Below are 22,882 nucleotides of genomic sequence, written 5' to 3'. Positions count from 1 at the left end.
AGATACCACTTCACACTAACTAGGATGGCTATAATTTATAAAAACAAAACAAATAAAACCCAGAAAATAATAACTGTTGAGGATGTGGAGAAACCGTAACCGTTATACATGGCTGGTAGGAATGTAAAATGGTACAGGCGATATGGGAAAGTTGGGCAGTTCCTTGAAAAGTGAAACATAGTTATCATAAGGCCCATAATTCTACTCCTAGGTATGTACTCTAGAGAACTGAAAACATATATTCATATAAAAATTTGGATACAAATGTTCATAGCAGCATTATTTATAATAGCTAAAAAGTGAAAACTCCTCAGGTATCCATCAACAGATGAATGGATACACAAAATGTAGTACATCCATATAAAGGAATATTATTCAACCATAAAAAGGAATGAAGTTCTGACACCTGCTACAACATGGATGAACCCTGAAAACATGCTCAGAGAAAGAAGCCAAACACAAAAGGCCACATATTGTATGATTCCATTTAGTATATGAATGTTCAGAACAGCCAAGTCCAGCGAGACAGAAAGTAGCTAAGTGGTAGCCAGGGGCTGGGAGAGGGGGGAATGGGACTGACTACTAACACAAGTTCTGGAATTAGATAGTGGTGTTGGTTACACAACTCTACAGTATATATAGTATATACAAAAAGCACTCAATTGTACAGTTTGAAAGGGTAAATTTTATGGTAGGTGAATTATATCTCAATAAAGCTATTATTACAAAAATATAAACATAAATAAAATAAAACCTCAACAGATTTCTCATTTGTGGTTCTCAAATCCTGAAAATCCTAATTTTCATTAGGGCAGAGTTTAGAAGGCAAAGAAGAAAAAGGGGGCTGAGGGGTTTTAAATTAATAAAATGCATATTAGTTAACTCTTGGTAACTGACATTAGCAGAGTATGAAAAGATATGCACGACTTAAAATAATAACAATTATTTACATTTGGCTTTAGAATTAATATCTGCATAAACATTTGAATAAAAGAATACCCAACATTCTGGGCAGTGACTTTGTTGGCATAAGAGTTTGAAATAGATTTTGGGACATCTGGAATTCTTGATGGAAATATTAACGGAAAGAGAAACAAGTACTAAACCATCCAGAAAAGTCTTCACTAACTAAAATACACCTTCTTTAGTGCTGATTAGCTAGCTGACTTTAGCCTTACTGTCTTATGCAAATCACTGAAGCTTGAGCTGTAATTTTTTAAACTTCAATGGATTTGACATTTATATTTTGGAGGTTCTCATGTCCCATATTTAAAGTGTGTTAGTTTACATACTTTAAAATACTTACATCTGTATTATATCTGTGTTATTTATTAACTATTAGAGTTAGGAGTTTATTTTCCAAACTTGCAATATTTCTAAAATTTATCCAAAAAACAAAAGATCAGATGGTCTTATTTTTGTTAGCTGTTTAATAGTATATCCAATTGCAGTTGTATATTTTGTATGAAGGGACCAGGGAGTTTTTAGCCAACAAATCTCAGCCCCTATGGATTTCAGCCCCAAACTATGGAGGAAATTCTTAACTCTTCAACCAACAAATAGATTTATTACACAGTAATGATCTGACTCTCAAAGAGCTACCATGTTGCCCAGTTTTCCTGTCTTGCCCCCAACTGAGTTCCCTCCAGACACACGTTCTTTACCAGGCACAGGCACATTACCTTTCAGACTAAGGCAAAGTACCAGCCTAAGCAGACTGCAGTCTCTAGTACCTTTCTTGGAGCTGGGAAAGCAGCCAAGTAACTGACATTCAAAAGAATTCCTTCCTGGGTGATATTCAAAGTATGAATAAATAAGGACAGTTGGGACAAAAGTGGTGGGAAGCAGGAGGAAGAGTCAAGGAAATCAGTGGAGCAGGTGCTAACTTTTGAAACAAGCTACAATCAGGAGTTAAACTCTGAGAGAAGAATCCAGCATTTATGACTGTTAATAGAGGATCTACCCACTGGTTTTCCTACCTCCCCAGCCCCTGCTGAACCCTCTGCTTCTTGTTAAGGCTGTGCTGGAAACAGAAAGATAATCTACAAAATGTGAAGGAGACAATATAAGACCTGGTCCTGGTACCTGATTCTACCAGGAGTAGTAGAGCTACTGGCACTGAAAGAGCAGGGGGAAATGGAAATAACTATGCAATCTCACATGTAGTAAAAAGACCTCAGAAAACCCAGAGTTATTGGACTTAAGAAAAAAGGCTCCAGAAAGTGAAAACCTACAGATGATATTACAGGAGCAAACTAGGAACTCCTCAGTTAAGCAGCGAGAGGAAGGGAAGGCAGCTGCCCCACTGCTGTCCTCCCACCATCCCCCACTCCCTTACCTCGTTGTTCATGTAATGTAGATCCAGCGGCTGCCCAAACACTGTTGCCACCTTGTGCTCCACGTCTTCGTATCTCACCGGCCGGCTGAACGCTATGATTCTGCAAAGGAACAGGAAGCAGTTCCTTTTAGAAGCCATAGCTTTCTACACCTTCCATTAATTATACAATGCAATGGAAGGTTTAGAAAGCTATGGCTTCTGAGTGATATCTCTTCCTTTTCATTTCAACATAGGATTTTGTTTTGCAGGCAGTTTGCCTTTCTCACTACTGTTTTTTTCTTCCCTTATCTACCTGTATCTTTTCACTCTTTCTAGGAGCATCTCTCAGGTTTGCCAATAGTGCCTACAAGCATTCTTCAATCCCAACCGCTGCTCTATCACTTCAGCTGGGATCTTCCTGTCAAGGACAGTTCAGCAGCATAGCAGGGCACCGGGATTTAAAAACTATGTTACAAATACTCCTGTCAGGAAGAAAACCTGAAGACTGGAGCAGCAGTCCTGAAAAAAATGGTCTTAACTCCTAAGTGATTCATCCAGGACTTGAAAGGTTTTTTTCCACTGTTCATTTTTGAGATGCCACAGGAATCTCAATACTGATTCTCCTCAGAATTGAGAATTCCTACCACAGAGTCACAGGAATTCCCCTCGAGTTGGTTATATGCCTGATCAGTTTTCTTGACCAGTAACACGTGTGGGCATGTAGGTAATGTTGACATTGATGCTTTTCTAGAGACTCATTAGGTCCGTTCAAAGAACAATTTCTATAAACGGAGGACAGAGTAATAACTTGTCCAAAGAGGTCTTAAAATGATTTGTCATTAAATATCACAGCACAACTTAAAAGTAGGGAAAGATGAAACAAGACTGGCAAAATGTGATCATGTCAAAGCTGGATGACAGGTCCACGGGGGTTCTGTATAATATTCTCTCAGCTTTTGTGTGTGTCTGAAATTTTCATTAGGAAGTTTTAATAAATATATTAGGTTGACCTATATGTTACTGCTGATAGTCAACAATTTTGATGTATAAAAGTGGCAATTTCATATGGGTCCAACATAATAGTCTGAAACAAATAATTAAACAAAAATAAGCAAAGAGATAAACTGAACAGAAAAGAGTATCAGAAATAAACTCATATACATTCCCTCTTTCTCTCTCTATATATATATTATATAATGTATATGTACACATATGTATATGTATATATCTATATGTATGAAAATGTAGGATTAAAAATATTCAAGTGGGCAAGGAGTTCCTAGGTATGACATAAAATACAGAAGACAAAAAAGATAGATTTGACAACAAAAATCTAAACTTCTGATGACAAAATAAACCATCAACAAAGTTTTAAAAAATACCAAACTTGGAGAAAAGACTTGCAAAAATCAATAGGAAAAAGACAAACAACCGAATAGAAAAACAGGCAAAGGATATGACGAGACAATTCAGAGTTATGAATGGCTAATAAACTCATGAAAAGAAGCTTGATGTGGTGGGGAAATGCATATTAAAACCACCTTCAGCGCTTAGTGTGCCTAGGCTGGATGAAATCTGACTAGTGTGTGTTGGAGGAACAGCACTTGGCCATGGAGTCTCTACAGTTCTTGCCCTCCTCCATGCTGAGAGGAAGTAGTGTGTGGTTCTTTCACATCTTCCCTGCTCCTCCACAGGGGCAAGTGGTATAACCAGAGGAAGAAGCAATAAATCACAGGAAAGAGGAATGAATCTATGCCATTGGTTTTTAATGGAATCTGACCAGATAATTTCTTTAATGTTGGAAACTATATTGCTGAATATTTTAGTTTGTATCCAGCAGGAAATTCACCCATATTGTAATCCTTATTTATTTTTCCCCTTTAAATCATCATCCCAAGCAGTGTTACTGTTGGGTGCTATCTAGATATGAGTTATCTAGATATGAGTGTTTTCTAGAGCCTTTGCAATAATGGCTTTCCGTAAATTCCTAATCACAAAGCACACCCCCTTCATCAGGACCTCAGCAACAGTCCAAAAGGGGCTAGCCCTTCTGATTAAAATATCAGGAGACCAAGCAGATATTCCTAGCATACTAGGAGAAAAGGAGCAGGCGCAGAGATAATTCTGCTGTATTTGGGCTGGCAATGAGCCATTCAAAACCCCCCAAAAGCAGCCCAAAAGTCTGGTCAAGATCAGAAACCAGGACTTCAGATTTGGTAAGATCTAAATTGCTGCCATCATGGTGAATCACAAGCATTTTTAAGCCAGTGTCTCAAAGAGGGGTCTAACACCCATGACCACTACCCCCACCAGTGTCCAGACATGAAGGTTTCGAACGGAAGGAGATCCGAATCTACATCTACAGGCCTCCCCTTCTGCCCTCCTGCATCTCAGAGGGAGAAGGGTCAGGAGTCTGGGCCCCACCCTTCCAAAGCAAAGGGAAAGTCAGTTCACCAAAACAGATACCTGGCACAGATGAATGGGAAAAGTCACAACTGCTTTCCTTTTTTTCTATAAATTTTAATTCTATAAAGACCTACAATATTTAGATAGATACTGCCCATATTCCCTGTAAAAAGAAAAGAAAGCCCACAATAACATTCTCTACAAAATCCTAAGACATGAAATACATGAAACCAGAGCTGTCTGGCACAAAGCAGCTTGAACTTGGCTTCCCTGCACCAACTTTATAAAGTCCTCAATTCCACACATAGTACACAAACAGTGAAATGCCATGGCTCCTGAAAATAGCTCCATAAAAAGAGAATGCAGTTTTCAAAACCTTGATACCAAAGCTCTGCTGCTCAGGGCTTCAGAAGGCCATTCCTGCCTGACCACCTTAAATATTTGTGGTTTCGATCTGGCAGCTTCTCTGAAACTAAACACATATACTTTCTCAGCGTAAGTCTGCTCACTGTAACTGCATACCACTTTGGGAACAGGAATTCAGGAGAGCGTAACTGCATAATTAGGCTCCAACACAATTGAGCTTTTGATTTCATATCTACTTCTGAAAACTCTGCAGCTCCGAGTTTGGCCATCCCTCCAAAACCCAGTCAGCTCAGAAGTGTGAAAAGCAGCAACAATGAAGTGACAATTTAACTTCCTTGCTACAGGCAGGACACAAGAGGAGCAGCTGGGGACAGAGCTCAGAAGACCTTCCTCCTTCCAGGCCTGGAACAGCCCTAGAACCCACATGGCAGCAGCAGGACTGCAGCTCTGCAGACCACTCTGGATAATGTTTCCACCAGGCAGCCTCTGATAACCTTGCAGGCTTGTGAAGCATCTTTTTAAGGGACAGCAGCAGCCACAGATCTCCTTGGAGCTGGCTTCAAAGTGGACTGAAAGCTGCCGGCAGCAGAGAACTACGAGCTCTAAGAACGTCTGGAGGCACTAAGGTCCTCTGGTGGGACTTGTAAAGTAGGAGGACCTCATCCTCATGGGGATGCTCTTCACCCTCCAAATGCTCAGAGCAAAGGAAAAAGGGGGTATCAATGGGTGGGAGAGAAAGGCAGAGTGGGAGACAGTGAGGCACTTACGCACACATGCCACATATACGCACACACAGGGGCCCAAACATCCCAGGACCAGAGTTCTTATGGTTTTTAGAAATTTTTCTTTAAATAACTTGAGACATTACGTGGAATCATATTTTTCTCCATTGAGAAGTCTACCTTGCCTTCCTACAAAAAAACCAAAAAACCGAAATACTGACAATGGAGAAAAGGACATAAGCGTTTTGCAACATTAGTTTCACTTCCCTAACAAGGTAAGATATAGAATCTAGACTGAAAAACTCCCTCTTTCTATGTCCTCAAATGATCTGAACTCCTTCACAACTGAGGGACTTGATGAAGCTTCCCATGACATAGAGACATTATAAAAAAACGTCCAATTCACCAACCTGGCCCCTGCTGTGGACAAAGCCAGAGCCAGTCTACCGGGGATGGGAATGGCCCCACGTCACAGGAGAACCCTGATGTCCCTTTAATGCCCACAGGTGACAATGTCAGTATGTCTGGAAGCCATGCCTTTGAGTAGGGCTGGAGTCCCGACTTCCTCCCCTAGCACACAGGCAGGCCTCCCAGGGGCAGAACAAGAGCAGAAGAGTAAAACATCAGCAGTTGTAATGACTTCCAGTTCTAAGACCAGAAACAAGTTCCACTGGAAGGCCAGGCCACGAGTGAAACTTTCCCTTACACCCAGTCAACCCCATCGTCCAGCCAGTGACCCACAGGGATCACTCCAGAGACGTAACCACGTATCAGAAGACAGACTTACCTCCTCTCCCCGTTGTGCTCAAACTTGATTCTGACGTCACTCTGCCAAAGGAATGATAGACAGGTTAGCAGGTTCTCTGGCGCGTCACCCCCAGATAAGCCTCAGGCAGTCCTTCAGCAACGTGAAGCAAACATCCCTGACCACTCCTGTTCCAACTTCTCTACCCCACAGACATTCCTCCCAATGAGCTGGAGCCTGCCAGTTCTAACTTCGGGGGCACCAAAGCTCTGGGGACAAGATCCCTAGGTGGCTGCCTGGCTTAGTTGCTTTGCTCTGACATCTTATCCCTCCATATAACCTTCTAGCCAGGATACCGTTCTTTCTTGGCTGAAGTGACTGAACAGAAATCTTAGTACTGATACTTCCTAGCTATATGACCATAAGCAGGTTACATATCCTGAGTCTAGTTTTTCTATCTGTAGAGTGGGGCTAAACATATTTGCAGATTTGCTATGTAAGTAAAATACCTGATACACAGTAGACATGCAATAAATGGTTGCTGCTACTATTAATTTCCATGATCCTCTCAAGGTTAACCCCAGTGGGGGTAAAGTGGGACCCTGGACAAACCACCTTGTGTAACTGCCCCCAGCCTTATCCGAAATGACTACCAAGGATAGCCTATAACCTCTGGGAAGACAGGGATCACGTCTCTCTTATTTCTGTACCCCCAGTGACAATCAAATGGAATGGTACATAATATTTGTACTTAGCCATATTTGTTAAGTATGTTAATTAATTGGAGAACAGAGTTGAGTGTAAACAACAGAAATAAGAGGAAACAGAAGTTTTAGAATGTCAAATCAAGGAGGAAGAGATATTATAAAGAGCAAACAGCTTGAATGAACTAAATATAACAGGGAAAAGGAAGCGATATTGCAGAAGAAAAAAACAGGTATGGAAGAAAAAGAAAAGTAAGATTGTCAGGAAACTAACAAATAATAGAGATGGAGGAGAAAGTTCACAGTCAGTGAATGCAAATTAATTATACTGAGGAAGACAAATTAAGACTGTGGCTTGGAAGAAAGAAGAGGGTTTCAGAGATCTGAAGATGCGGAACACAGAGCAGACAGATGACAGAAAAGGGAGAGCGTTTCACAGGTAGGATGGGTACATAAAGGACTTCCTTTTCCCAAGATATGAGGGGGCTAGAATTCTTTTCCAGTCCACTGAACTGGACAAATAATTCTAATTTACACTCTATAAATATTTGAGGACCCCAAAGAGCTTTTGTTTATGTAGATTATATCCACTGATATTTGTCATATTAGAAATTAAAATTAAGAAAATTTAAATTTATTTTATCCATTTGAAAATAATTTAAAAACATTACAAGCTAACAAATACATTTTCTATAAAAAATAGCTATGTTTTTAAAAATTTAGTGAAAAAATGCAAATCTTCTCGATGCATGGCATAATAGGAGACAGCTGGATTCTCAGATCAGCTTCTGCTTCGATCTGTTGTGATAATATGTATCATGTAATCTCCGGAAAATTCTTCTGTACATTCTTAAAAGAATGAGGGTGAAAAGGGCAAGTAAGATTTTAGTATGATTATGAAACTAGTTTTGGCCTCATGGACCCCTGAAAGGGTCTTGGGAACCTCCTGGAGGTCCCTAGACCACACTTTGAGAATCACTGAGTTAAAATATAAGTTTACCATCCTCTAACCCATTATTTTAAAGACAAAGTAACACGCTCAGAGAGCTTAGTGTCCCTGAAAAGTTCACCTACTAAACAGTGCAGAGCAAAGGTTCCCTGAAGAACAGGTCTGTGACGTGACAACTCTTCAAAATGTAGCCCTGATATAGACCTCTCATTCCTTAATCTAACATATGGACCACTTTATCCATGAATAATATATGACAATAACTAACATTTATTGGCATATACCATGTACTAAGACTTGTTCTAAGCATGTTAAATTTATCAATTAGACTCATCCTCACAACAGGTACTATTATTATCCCTATTTTACAGAAGAAATTGAGTTACAATGAGGTTAAATAAGTTTGCTCAAGGTCATGATGCTTGTAAAAGAGCCAGGAATCGAACCATGGAAGCCCAGCTCTTAACTACCATGCTATGCTATAACTTAAGCACTGCACAGGCAAAGGAGGTTTATTTTACTTACAGATGCAGGGCCTCAATGAGAGCACTGAAAGAAGGAAACAATCAAAGGATCTTTTGTGATACTACTTTTTGGAACTCCTGGAGGAGAGAGAAAGCTCCCCATTTCTGGGGTAATACAATGGAGTCAGGACCAGGAGACTGGTCCAATCATGCAGCAAGCTATGATAGAGGCAGTAAATCGGGAAGGCAGTATACCCCACCTGGTCTGCGTTGGGTGAAGAGGTGGGTGGGTGAAGAGGTGGCTTGGTGTACGTGTACGTTGTGTGTGTGTGTGTGTGTGTGTGTGTGTGTGCAGGAGAAAGGCTGGGAGGTGCTGCCACAGTGGAAGTTATCATGTAGATTCAAGATCTTTGTGAGTTGATAGCAGTTTTTTCACTGTCTTCTTTCTTTTTCTCCTTCCCTGAAATGCTACAGAGTTACCAAGGCAAGAGGCCTCCAAAGCATGGGCCTGAGACATGCCATCTCCAGCTTCCCCACTATCTCTAGTTCCACAGCTGGCTCTGGAGTAGTCTCAGCGCTTACTATAGATCGCGGTCCTGTCTGTCCCTGCAGGTTAGTTACACATCCTTTCACCTCCTCCTGCTCACAGCCCAGCACACCTTGGTGTAGCTCTCATATTGTTTTTAATTAATAGATTCCATTTTTGGACAGAGTACCCACATACCTGTCCTCCACACAGTTTTCCCTATTATTAACATCTTACATTAGTATGGCACATTTGTTTTTGTTATGATTAATCAATATTGATGTATAACTAAAGTCCATAGTTTATTCAGATGTCCTTAGATTTTTTTCCCCTCTACCAATTTTTATGTAATTTTGTAGCAATAAAAAACACCTAATAACAGCTCTCATTCTTAAACTGGGACAACATTACATTTAGACGCACCTATGAAGGAATCTCTTCAGTCCCTCTGTGGGACTGAAGGACCTAAATTCATTCATGATAGGCCATAATCGAAGCACTATTCTATTAGTCAAAAATTAGTGAATTTAGTCAGAAAGGGAATTAAACTTCTGCCCCAAACCACAAATCACTCTTACTCAAGACTAACCAAGCCTATGATTAGGACGCAGTGTGAGCAAAGATGCCCAGCGCTCTGAATCCCTTCTCTGACGTGGTGACAGCCTTTCAGAGCAGGATGCCGGCCCATGACCAGCTTCCATGTACCACATGGTGTGCCCAAATCTGCCAAATTTCTAAATCTGAGTTTTCCCTGTCAGGCTGACCAAAATAAGCCATGGATAGGAAAGTTCGGATAAAGATAAGTTGATTTAATTCCTTCCTGCCAACCATTCTCCTAGCCTCTCTGAGGTATTTCGAACTGGTGGCCAAGTCCTCTTTCATAACCTCTCTCTTCCCGCCTCTGTGCCTCTACCCCGGCCCAGAGAACCTGCCATCATCACTCTAGCCACTTCTGCTTCTTTGCTGGTTCCTCTTCCTCATGCCCTTCTCCACCCCTCCCCCACATGTGACCTGTTCTTGATGTTTAGACTTTTGCCCTCTGGATTTCTCCCCCTCTCCTCATATCTTCTCCTCTGTAGGAAAAAAATCAGGCAACCTCTAAATAGAAGATTCCCAGATCTCTGTGTCCCATCCCAGCCTCTCAAGCTAAACTTCATCTGTCTGCCATGTATTTGAGGCCGATATGTCATCATTACAAATGTAGCGCTAGCGTTAAATTGTCTGGCTTCAAATCCTGGCTCTATAAACTCTTAGTTACTACGTGACCTTGAACTTGTTACTAACTCTGTGAATCAGTTTCCTCATCTGTCAAGTGGGAATAGTGATAGAATCTATCTCATGGAGTTATCAAAACAATTAGATGAAATAATTGATAAAGATATGAGAATAGTACCTGATACATCACAAGTGCTCAATAAATAATACAAGTCCATTATCCTTTAGCCAAAACCCTTGGAGCCCAAAGTGTTTCAGAATGTACTTTGGATTTAGAGAGGCGGTATGGTACATATTCTATGTATTATGTGACAGCTCCTGCCAGGGGGAGGGTGTCTGGGACAGCACTTCCATGGCAGAGACAGAATGCTCACAGGGGTCCCACGTACTGCTTAGCCTCTTGAGGTTAGTTCTGGGCTTTGTGACTAGCTCTGACCAAGAGCTGGGAACAGAATTGAGTTTCTAGACTCTTCCATGATAGCCACATGTTCCAGGTCAGGTGGTGTAGCATAGCATACACCATGCTATGCTATAACTTAAGCGGAGCTTAAGTTCAGTGGCGCTACCCTCAATTAGGGTCTTTAAGTGACTGTGAGGGATACTGTCCTCCCCTTCTCTATATTGGACATATTGTGTTAAGTCACTAAGATTTAGGGTTTATCTGTTAACACAGCACAAGTTAGCTTTTGTAGTGAAAAGTATGAATATTCACAATTAAGTGTTATAAATAAAGACTATAAGTAGCCCTGTGTTCATTCATACCAGGGTTTGCCACAAATTTACCAAAAAAAAAAAAGCCTTTCAGTTTGCAGTACTGTTTGGATTTCAGAACTGCAGATAAGGGACTCCCTGTGGACCTGCAAAAAGCACACACACATATATGCACACAATCTGAGTTTTCCCTGTAATCTCAAACTCAATCTAGCTACACCTGTCTGCATCAACTACGCTCCCAAACTAGTCTCCCTTCTCAGTGTTGCTATTTCTAACATTGGTACCACTGCTCTCTTGGCTACAGGCTCAAACCTCTCCGTTCTGCTTGACTCTTTGCTTTCTTTCCCCTCCTCACAGCCAGATAGCAAGTTCCAATTCTCCCTTCAAAGGCCTCCAGTATAAGACTCTGCTGCCCATTCTCTCCATCATCACTCTCGTTGAGCCCCTTTCCCCTCACTCCTGGATTCCTAAAGCAGCTCAGCATTTCCGGACACCCCCTTCCATCACATTCTACATTTCTCTACAATTTCAGTCATCTTAACCACTGCTTTCATCATGTCCTTTCCTTGTTCAAAAAGTAATAAGTGATTCCCATGACGTTAGGGAATGAAGTCCGAATTCTTAGCTATCATTCAAAACCCTCCAGAATTTAAGCTCATTCAGTTTACCTAACCATCTTACATTGTTTGTTCTCAACAGGAACCCTCTCCAGAAAGATCAATGTCCACCTCATTTCCTGAAATACGCTATATTCATTCCTTCCCATAGGCCTTTCATCATTCAGTTTCCCGACCTGGAATGCCACTCTTCTTCCTTTCTACTTAACTAAACTTTTACCGCCTTGTTCAAGTGCCACCTCCTCCAGAAAAGACTCTGTAACTCCTTCGGTCCAAGTTCATCTTTCACTTTTCCAGCCTCCTATAGCACTATCTGTATCATATATTTAGGCATAGTCACATTCGACCTTTGTTTCTTTTCTGTATGTGAATTTCTCATTTCCCGCTAAGACTACATGTTTCCTAGGATACAGGGAACATAACTTACATTTATTTTGTATGGCTAAGAAACTTCATTATAGGCACATGTTGAACTAATGGAGAGGTGGCACAGCTACTGAGAAAAATGTTCCAGTACAAAACTTCAGGTCTAGGCAGGTTCAAGTCCCCTGCTCACCACACCCAAATGGTGAAAGGAACAGTGAGAGCCACACCCAGAAAAAGGAGAGTGCAGGTATCTGGGGTGAGCTACAGATTTGGGAACTCAGCAGAGGCAGTAATAGTAACAAATAACGACACCAAACTTAAGCAGAAATGATGTTCTCAAAGTTTGAACTCAACAATTGAACACGTAACCCAATAGGGCTCCCAAGAATCCAAAAGACTCGAACTATTTATTAAACAAAGGTTTGTGAACTAATTTGATTTGGCAAAGGCCTCAGCTAACCATCAGGCCTGGTACCCTCTGATTCTGTAGGGCTTTCTCCCCAATATTTGCTATATACCTTTGATGGCTCCCATACCTTTGGCTTTGGAGACCTTGTTTTGTCAAAGATAGTAAAATAAATGAGAAGAAAAAGAAAAGGGCAACAAAAATCATTTTATTTGTAAGTGTGACTCAGGAAAGTCCTAAGAGGTAAGTGGAAGACATGATTACAAAGCAGCTTCTTACAAAACAGAATACCAGGCTTGTGTATTGCTTTACGTTTTATTTTCAAACTGGCCAGCCTCTCTTATCAACAACCCTTGAGAGACAAACGAAGTCCTGAAGAGCCAGGTCTATCCCCGTAAAAGCAAAAGACAGCCTGCTGAATCACTGACCCTGCTGGGGCAACAGCTCCTAGAATTCTCCTCCTCTAGAACTGAGCCAAGAGTCCGGCCCTGCTTGTGCCTGCTGTGAAGAAAGCACTTTGCTCATTCTGAAGCACCCACTAGTGAATATCTGGAGGGTCGGACCGAGAGCCTGGGCTCTGTTTAAGCCTCAACCTACCATTTGTGTATGACTTGAGGGAAACAGAAATCTGTGGAAATAAGGATTTTATTTCTTCCTCCACTAGGATTTTCAGAAATTAGGCTAGCTTCAGAGGTCTGTAAAGGACCATCAGATAGACAGTAATGACAATCCAATAAAGGTAGGAAAACTTAACCCTTCGAATGCATGACAGTATACGTAATTCTGGCTAAAAGCATCCACTAGAACTCATAAATACCCACAATGCCAGAATGTAACAGACGTGATGTAATCACTACCATTTTTATTTGTTTTACAATGTACAAAATGCTCTATATTCTGCCCATGATCTTAAACCAGCTTGAAGAGGTAAACACAGGGGGTATTATTGTCTCTATGTTTCAGATGGCAATACTGAGCTTTAGAAAGGTTACTGGACTTATACGCAGTCAAATTACTGTGAGCTGGAGTCAGGAGTTCTGGGTTTGCTTCCTGGCTCTACTCAATATCTTTGCACAAGCACTATGTATACTTTCAAGTATTATACACGTTTATAGTTGTTATTCCTGTTAACTGTTGTTGTAGAAAGCCCTCTGTAAATTGTAAAAGCCTATGTTAATGGATTATTAACAACTCAATGACTTACTTCTCCACCAGGGCTCTTTTCACTACACTAAGCTGTCAACCTCTCAGAGAAACAGCACCTTTGATTATGAAGCGCTGTGAGTTGATAGCTGTTAAAAGGATGCTACACGTCACTAGCCACAGGCCCCAGGCACATTTAGGATGCGCCATGTGCCTAAGAATGTTCGGCCAGCGCTAACCAGGCTGTAGGCTGTGAGAGACCCAATGCCCAGGAGGAGAACACAGAGAACACAAACCCCACCTCCTAGCAACTAGTTCACTGCTGAGCACCTCACTGCCCACGGACTTCCATAGCTGCTCAGATGCTTAGCTGTTCTCAAGCGCATTCTCCTTTTCAATCAGTTACCTAGCTGCTTACTTAGGGAAGAGGATGTCTGAAGTCCTGCCAAGCAGAGATATTAAATTAGGTTTTCCAGTTCTTCCAGGCCTCAGCCCCGAAATAATTCTGCCAATGAACCCACAGCTCCTCTGGCTTTCCTTGCTATACTAAGCTTGAGACCCACGAAGCTGTGCCAATCTCAGCTCTGCCTTGTAGCCAGCATTACCATTTTCACACTAAAGAGCTGTTTGCCTCTGCCAGCACCATCCTACCCCTAAATAAACAACCTTTCCTGCTGGTCAAAATACTCCATTACTTTCAACTAGGACTCTGCAATTTGAATCTTTAGCCCAGCTGGACATCTTTTAGCCATTTAAAGTAGGTTTTGATCTTTCATTCCTCTTTTCTCCTAAGCATGGACCTTCTGGCAGAAGAACTGGAATGGAGAAAACCATTTCATTCTATCCCAAGCCCAAGTGAACAAAAACAAGAAGAGTAATACATGTGAGTTCACTCTGCGAATTGTAAAATCCTGTTAACAGATTATTAACATCTCCCGACTCTTAGGTTGGTCTCTTTTCATTACACTCCGCTGTAAGAGGTTACTCGGCTGTAACCTCCTTGCCATAGGTTCCCCCCACCCCCATCCCCACTCACCCATCTTTCCTAGAAATGAGACTTTCTCCCTCTTCCTGCCTTCAGGAAGAATATTTCTCCTGGTCAGAAGCTGAATATCTGCTACATCTCCCAGGACAGACCATTCCCTAACCTTGACTTTATTAGGAGGAAAAGCCATCTTGACATTTTCATTGCCCTTTTACCCGATATTAGCATAAAATGTTGAGCCTCAGTTTCTAAACAGCCATACTCCTTCCCTAGCGTCGCAAGCTTATGACAGCGCATAGAAGCTCATGACTCGTGTGAAGGAATGAACGTGTCAATGAATCGTTAAACATTTCTAAGCACGGACTTAATCTCTTGCCCAACAAATCAGTAGTCCCTTATGTAGTACATACAGTTGTGCTGTCCGAGACAATAGCCACTAACCACAGGTGGCTATCTCAATTTAAAAGATTAAAATAAAATTTAAAATTCAGTTCCTCAGTTGCTCAGCAGCTACATGTGGCTAGTGGCTACTGCATCGGACAGCACAAATACCGGGGGTGCCAAAAAAATGTATACACATTTTAAGCGATGTTATCTATGTATTACTTTTTGAAGTTGAATTGAATTACATAGCAATGTGTAGTATGACGTTCACTGAAAAGATGATGTTAATCAAATGAATGCTACGTCATTCACTGTATTACAATTTTAATACAGTTTTTTCCTTTCTTAAAATGTGTCTACATTTTGGGGGCACCCTCTGTCTGTACCATTTCGATCATCACAGGGAGCTTAACTGGACGGCACTGACAGAGGCTGCTCATGAACAACAGTACAGGGGTCATGAGTAACCAATGCTCCCTGCAAATCCACTGAAACGACTTGTCTGGGAAATGGACTCCTCACTCTTCTAGCACTGGTATCATGTTTACAAGCACATTTTAGCTTTAACGGGTAATTTGGTTCCTTACCAAAAATTTCTTTTTCTCACTGGCCCCTGCACATGAGCTTGCGGTTACTGGGGGGCTGTTCAGAAGGGCTGAGCTGCTGCTGTTGTGTTTTTTCTTTAAAAACAAAAAAACTGAGGTTAATAATTTGAATCCTCCATGTAACAGAAAAAGTTTGACAATATTCAAGTAGATTGTGGATCCAAAGAGCCAGTACCTCTTGCTAAGATTACTTCCTAACCAATAGTCAATCCTTCTCACAGCCTTATACCGTTATAACCACTGACTTCACTCCAGTAACAGCAGCAGGCACAGTAAAAGATCAGGACTTTTCTTATAATAGCTTTTAGGCTCTAAACAGAAGAAGGATTTCTAAAAGGTAATCCCCCTTCAAGGATCACTCAGGTACCACTCTATCTGTCTTCTTTCCAGGCTGGTCCTTTTGGGCCTCCCAACTCAAGACAGCTTCCCCTTTTTACCTACAAACTGATATCTAGGCTAATAGTCTCGTTTGGAGAAAGATCAGCTGACTGGAGCAGAGTTAGCAAGCACACTCCACATAGGAAGACAGGAAGGAAAGTGAGGTCATTAGGCTCAAGCCTGGGGGAGGGGACTGACTTCTGGTAAAATGTTCCTTCCAAAAGCAGCTTTGAATAGAAATGAACTACAGCAAGGGAGAAGCCACACAATTGGACAGAATAATGTATGAAAATAGTGTAAGAATGGGCCCTATTCTGTTGTTCCCCCAGTTCTGTAAGGTAACCATAAAAAATAAAAGCAGCTTTCTAACCTAATCCTTCTGTTATAACATGAAACAAAAGGACTCAGGGTTCCTAGTTTTCCTAAAGGCAGGAAATACTCTGGGAGGCTATATCTAACAGACCTCAGACAGAAAAAGTTCTAGGGCCTTATGCTTTCTCTAAGAGCCATGGGTAGGTACTTCTCAAGAACTGGGAGACAAGGTGTAAATAAGGAGAGAGAAGCTTAGCTGATAACAAAGAGAACATGGGCAAATTTCCATCAAACACCCCAAACACAGCCATCTGATACGGCACTAGATACACACTAGGGAGGAAAGTTCCCCATCATTCACTCCTCTCTGTCGGCCAAAGTACCCAGGAAACAGGGAGGTAAAGGACATTGCAGGTGAGAAGGTTCTCAACAGCATGTAAGTTTAAATGTTAACAAAAATAAAAGTTGTTTTCCTAAAGAAGCACACAACTCTCAATAAAACAGGCACTCTCAACTATCTGAATTAATAAGGGGAAACAACTGTAGACAACAATAATAACATAATCACTCATTGTTATCTGTAGAATATATTATATGACATTTTATGAAATACATTTCCATTTCTAATTATATTTTACATAACCTAGTTCTAAAATTAATTAATTTTTCCTGAGTACATACTGTAAGGTAGCTAAAAACCTTCTGAGTTAGGAATCATGAATCTGGATAAAATATTCATCAAATAATCAGTGAAAGAAAAATTATATGAATACTGTCCCCATAATAAGCAAAGGAATTATTCTTATTCTCCACAGATGAAACACTATCCACATGGCCAGATGCACAAGGCTTTGGGACTCCAGATCATGTCCCACATCTGGTGGGTACATATCACTTACCACTTCACATATTGTGAAAAGAGGGGTCCAATAGCATTTAAGCCAGGTATTAGAGTATTCTTGCCTTCTCAAATATTTCCCATCTGAAAACTCCTCCCCAGCAAATTTTGTTAAGTCTGCCAGGGCCACACACACCTGCCTATTTGGGTGACCTGTGTCTTTGCTCTTCATGGTCTCATATCCAGGCACCCGGGGACGTCGGCTCATCTGGAGGGCCACCAGATCCTTCATGATCGAGTTCAATGCCTCCTGTTCGTCTGCAACGAAAGATAGCACATGGGTTAAGATACTTTAATACAGACCAGCAAAGTACTTTCACAAATTACATGACTAACACTCAGGAAGTTCTACCCAGGTAAAATGACAGAGTCTATACTATAATTACATGAACATGTCTCTGAAAAGTAGATAACTGAGGTCAGACTCTGGAGCTTGAATTTCAATGGATTCTTAATCAGATCTCTGGCAGCGATATTTACCAATTCACTGGGGGCAAGGGACATGCTCAAACAGAGCACTTCTTACAGTGCCAGAGAAACTCAACCAGGAAAAAGAGGTGAAAAGTTGGAGTAAACTGAAGAACAACACGGCACAGTGTGGTAGGGGAGTAGCGAAAAAACGAATTCATGGAGAGATGATTATGGGACAGAGTCAGTCACACACTTATTCTTAAAGCATCATATATAAGCAGGAGAACACATTTTAATAGACCAAACAAGGACCTCAGGTAGCTGCTTTGAACAGAAGTTGTCTTACAAGCCTGGCCTTTGAATGCCCTCCTCCCAACTCGTTACAAGTTTATAGGCCTTCTGCTTCCCATAGGGAAGTCAAAAGGCAGTGCCATTGTTTTTCTTCCCTAACCGACCAAAGCAATGCATTGTCTCTGTTTTACTGGCATTACTTTTAATCCGCTTTTCTTGAAATATCCTAGAGCACTAGAGTTCTCATGCATTGAAGACAACTGACCAAAACCCAGAACCCAAACCAGACCAATTCCATGTTTTACAAAATTCTCCCAGGTCTTTCAAGAGATCCTTGTTTATTCAAATAGCATTTGGGAGTTGAAAATAAATAAATCTGTTGATCTGGAAAAGAACATGAGGGATGAGTTGCTAACACTTGCTTCGGTGACAAGTGAGTCACTTGGGGACTTGCGGCACACCTTAAAAGAATCAAGTACAAAAGACTCCACCCAAGGACAGTGTCTATCTTCTGCCCTTTATCATTGTCCCTTGGAAATACTCTAATATCCTGTGGAAACGAAAGAACAGCATGAAGTTAGCAAGTAAAATTGCACTATTTGCTTCTCCCCTCTTCCTAGACAAAATCTGCTCAGGTGCCCTTCATGCCCTCTGACGAGGTGCAGGAAAGGAAGGAGAAGGTGCCTATGAAGAGGTTTCTGCCTGCTCAGAAAAGTGAAATTAGATTTAAAACTTGCAGGAAAAACATGAGTAGTTTCCCATCTAATTCCACTTCAAAACGTATGCAAAAGTATGTATGAGAGTGGTACAGCTGTAGCATCAAAAGGATGTGGTAAATGGGATATGCATGAGGAAAAAGTTGGTATTTACAGAAACACATTTGTCAAAACTAAAACACATATATTCCAGCAATTATTTCACATTTTATAACAAGTTCCCTCCTTAAAGAAAGGGAACTTGCTTGTTTTTTCAGTCGTTTGTTTGGTATTTTAACCTCCCAACCAAGGTTTAAAAACTAAAACATAACATCTAAGCTAGGAAGATTGGCATATATACGAGGTGTGATCAAACAATAGGGTGAGTGTTTAAAAAAAAATTATTACAGTAAAAGATACATTGCCAATAATCCCCCTCAAAATACTCCCCCTTGCTTCGAACACACTTACCCCCTCATTCTTGCCACTTTCTGAAGCAGTTCTGGAAGTCCTCTTTCGTGAGTGTCTTTAGTTGCGCTGTTGTGGCTGCCTCGATGTCCTGAATCATTTTGACTTTGGGGAAGAGCCAGAAGTCGCACGGTGCCAGATCCAGTGAATAAGGTAGATGAGGACACACTGTAATGTTTTTATTTGACAGAAATTGCCGAATACGAGAAGTGATGCTATACCAGATGAGCCTTTCTGTTGTGATCAAAGAATACGGTGAATCCGTTGGATAGCTGAGTGCCATCCAACGGAAAGGCAGGGATCTTCAATATGGGAAGCAGCATGCCAAACTTTAATAAGTGTGTGACAAGTTTCAACCTGTTCAATGCAGTCAGTCGGGTGTGAGCTACAGTTGAGAAAAGGTGTATTTTAAAGTGTGCTGTAAATCATCCTCCATCATGACAACGCACCGTGTCACACATTGTTTCTGGTATATGGCAATTTCTGTCAAAAACATTACGGTGTGTCCTCCTCCACCTTATTTACTGTATCTGGCACTGTGCGACTTCTGGCTCATCCCCAAAGTCAAAATGATTCAGGACATCGAGGCAGCCACAACAGCACAACTAAAGATACTCACGAAAGAGGACTTCCAGAACTGCTTCAGAAAGTGGCAAGAACAATGGTATAAGTGTGTTTGAAGCGAGGGGGAGTATTTTGAAGGGGATTAATGGCAATGTATCTTTTACTGTAATAATTTTTTTTTATTTAAACATTCACTGTATTGTTTGATCACACCTCATATAGTTGTGTGTGCACATACTGAAGGTGCCAAAAAAAATGTATACAAGTGGACACTTTTGTCGATGTTGCTCAAGCAGTTCACCGTAATCAGAAGTGTCTGGACGTTGTTGGTAACCACTTTGAGCACCTCTTGTAATTGCAGAAGTCAAATGTGACTTGTATTCATCTTTTGTTATCGGTATATATTGAGCATTACAATTTAAATAGTTTTTTCTTTTCTTAAAATGTGTGTACATTTTTTGGCACTCTCTGCATATATATGCTTACATATTAAGTTGGCTTACATACTATTAAATACATTTGTATAAAATTATTGGGCCAATAAACTGGGGTCAATATAAGGAAGATTATGATTAGGTAGGTGTTTTCTGAGGAGCATCTAGTGATGTTCCTAACAGCAGAATGCTTGGAATTTTTCAATATCAAGGTAACCACCTTTAGAATTGAGGATTTCAATTTTCTCAACTCAGAAATTGAACCAAGATGTTTGTGAATACACACACGCAGACACACATATGCTTTTCAAGTGAAACCCATGACAAGTAGACTAGAGAAGTTATTTCTAATTCTGTATAAGATGATGCTATTTATTATAAGAGCTGGTTTATCAGGTTGACAAATTCTGTTTTCCAGGAAGCTAACCAATTCCTGGCATTACTTAATGGATAAACTTGTTTGGTCGCTCTAGTGCTGAGAATACTCTAGAGGAATGGTTTGGCACTATCTCTTGAAATCAGGACAACTGACACAAGTGAAACAGGGTTATAGAATCTGATTCTGTGTCAAAATCAAATACATTGCTAGAGGCAGACAGATTCTTAAACTGATACCACAAACTGAGGACAAGGATAAAGACAGGAAGTAAATCAAGTGGCTCTTTTAGGTATTTCTTCCTGGATTGAGATTTTAAATGAATTATCAGCACTCCAATATGAGATTCCTTAAAAAAGTGAAAACACAACAAACGAAAATTTTGAAAGAAAATAGCAGCTTTCTTAGAGTGTAGCAGTCAGTTTATGGACTTTGAAGTCAGAAAGACCCGGATTTCAGGAGACCTTAAACAAATCACCCATTCTCCCGACACCTCAATTTCCTCATCTGTAAAATAGAGAAATTTAAGTATCATTTCACAGAGCTGCTGTGAGAGTTAAAAGAAAAAGAAATAGCTTGCAAATTACTCTTCGTGGTACCTAATACTTAGTAATGCTAAAAAATACTGGCTATTATTATTGCCAATGGAAAAAGGTCAATAGGAAAAGACTGAAGGCCACTTTATCCTAATACTTAATTTTATTCCTGAATTTTCATTAATCATTAACAATAACTATTTACTGAGTACCTATCATGTATTATACATTAGTTTTGAAAGCTACTTCAAGGTATTCAAACTCTAGGGGTAAAAAGATAAACAACACACAAATATGATATTATACAAGTAAAGAGACCAAATTAGATGGTACACAAACTACAGGGCATAAACACAGGTTTAAAATTTTTTTTACAGCGTCAGTAGCAAGAGGTTGTAGATGATTTTACATAATTATTAACAGAATAAAGATTCTTTCAGAAAAGCAAATTGTTCTAGCTATGCAGGAGCGCTTACAAAATGAACTGAGGAGGAGAAAGGAAATGAAAGCAAGTGGGGGGAGAAAGGACAAAAAGGGACTGCTCTTCAGTGAATTGTAATCCTTATCGGGTAAGGTAGAAAGAAGCTATGCTAGCAAAGAACCCTTTAAAGAAGACTGGAAAAAACAAATGCGACATCACAGAAGCCAAGAGCAAAGAAGGGCAGTGGCAAGCGTAGTTCAGGCAGGTCTAATAGAGTGGTGGAGGCAGAAACAAAATTTTACAGGGAATCAAGAAACTGGGGATTAAAAGAAAATTGGAAGTTGTGGAAATCAACAACTCACTTGTGAACTTTACAACAAGTTGAGGCAGGGGTAATAGTTAGTGTGCTATAACCTTGAAAAGATTTCCTGAGGATGGGGGTGGTCTGACACACTTGAAAGCTACCAGGAAGAAGCACAGAGGAAGAAGTTAATTCTAGAGATTAAGAGGTTAAGAATTTCGAGGGGAGGAGTAGTCATAGAAAATAGAAAAGGATCTATGAAACAAGGATTAGAGTTGAGGCTTAAAAAGTAGAAGCTCTTAAGCAGTCTTAAGCAGACAGCTATCCATAATTATCCAGCAGTACGTACTTTTTCTTCTTTTGATACCCTGACCTACCTATAGTATCTCTGGGGTGCCAGGCAACACACTCCTATCTCTTTAGCTCCATCAGGAAGTCATCTTCCAGACATAGCTATTACTTCTACCTAAAAGCAGGGTCTTAAGGCATTCCCATTTATGAATTCCCTTGGCTAAAAACCCAGAAAAGTTTCCAGAAGTACCATGTCCTTCAATAAACATTGTTGTCCCACATTATGTCTCTTCACTATGCCAGACACTCTCTCTTTTCCACATGTACAAATCCAAAGAAATACTTAAATCTTTGTTTTCACTTAACTAACAATGTTTTTTCTTCATCTTGCCAACGCTCTACCCTACTCTGCCAGGTCGTCTAATCACAGAAATCCTGTGCTTCAGAGTTTCCCTGAGTCAGATTTTACTATCTTACTCTTCATATTTCACACACTCCCACTAACTCCACCCGGCCCATACCTGGGAAAATATCATTTTACAGTAAGTATAAGTAAAAAGGCCTGATCCTCAATTCACAAGAAAGTTTTTTCCTTCAAAGACATGGTTAAACCTTTGCTAGATCTCAAAGTCAAACTCTGCTATTTATTTTTCTGGAATATAAGAGCCCTTCAATATCAACTGATGGCTCAAAATTTTAAAATACATATTTTTAAATTTTTAAATAAAGTTAGGCCATTGCCTCCTCATAAGAATCAATGTATTATCACTATGTTTTATTTAAATGTATAATGAAATTTACCTAAAGGTCTGGAAACTATAGGATTATGTATTGTCAGTCCTAAAACTACAGAACTGATCTTTCCTCCCGGG

The 22,882-nt window shown here is 40.4% G+C and overlaps 1 protein-coding gene across 4 annotated transcripts in view; it reads right to left on the bottom strand.

Moving 5' to 3' along the window:
• MAP3K3 (mitogen-activated protein kinase kinase kinase 3) overlaps window positions 1-22,882 on the bottom strand; it is a 56,366-nt gene that overhangs the window by 29,809 nt on the left and 3,675 nt on the right. For 2 of the 4 annotated variants that reach the window (XM_019732914.2, XM_019732913.2), the window contains exons 2-5: window positions 17,359-17,480; window positions 15,617-15,709; window positions 6,599-6,639; window positions 2,339-2,438 (exon numbers count right to left, since the gene is read on the bottom strand). In XM_019732914.2, coding sequence (XP_019588473.1) covers window positions 2,339-2,438; window positions 6,599-6,639; window positions 15,617-15,709; window positions 17,359-17,480 — 356 coding nt within the window. The remainder of the gene's footprint in view (window positions 1-2,338; window positions 2,439-6,598; window positions 6,640-15,616; window positions 15,710-17,358; window positions 17,481-22,882) is intronic. The other 2 variants (XM_019732916.2, XM_019732915.2) reach the window with 1 other exon arrangement.

The sequence above is a fragment of the Rhinolophus sinicus genome, linkage group LG15 (genome assembly GCF_036562045.2).
Source record: "Rhinolophus sinicus isolate RSC01 linkage group LG15, ASM3656204v1, whole genome shotgun sequence".
Classification (NCBI taxonomy): Eukaryota; Metazoa; Chordata; class Mammalia; order Chiroptera; family Rhinolophidae; genus Rhinolophus; species Rhinolophus sinicus.
This window is presented reverse-complemented; position numbering and strand designations above follow the sequence as displayed.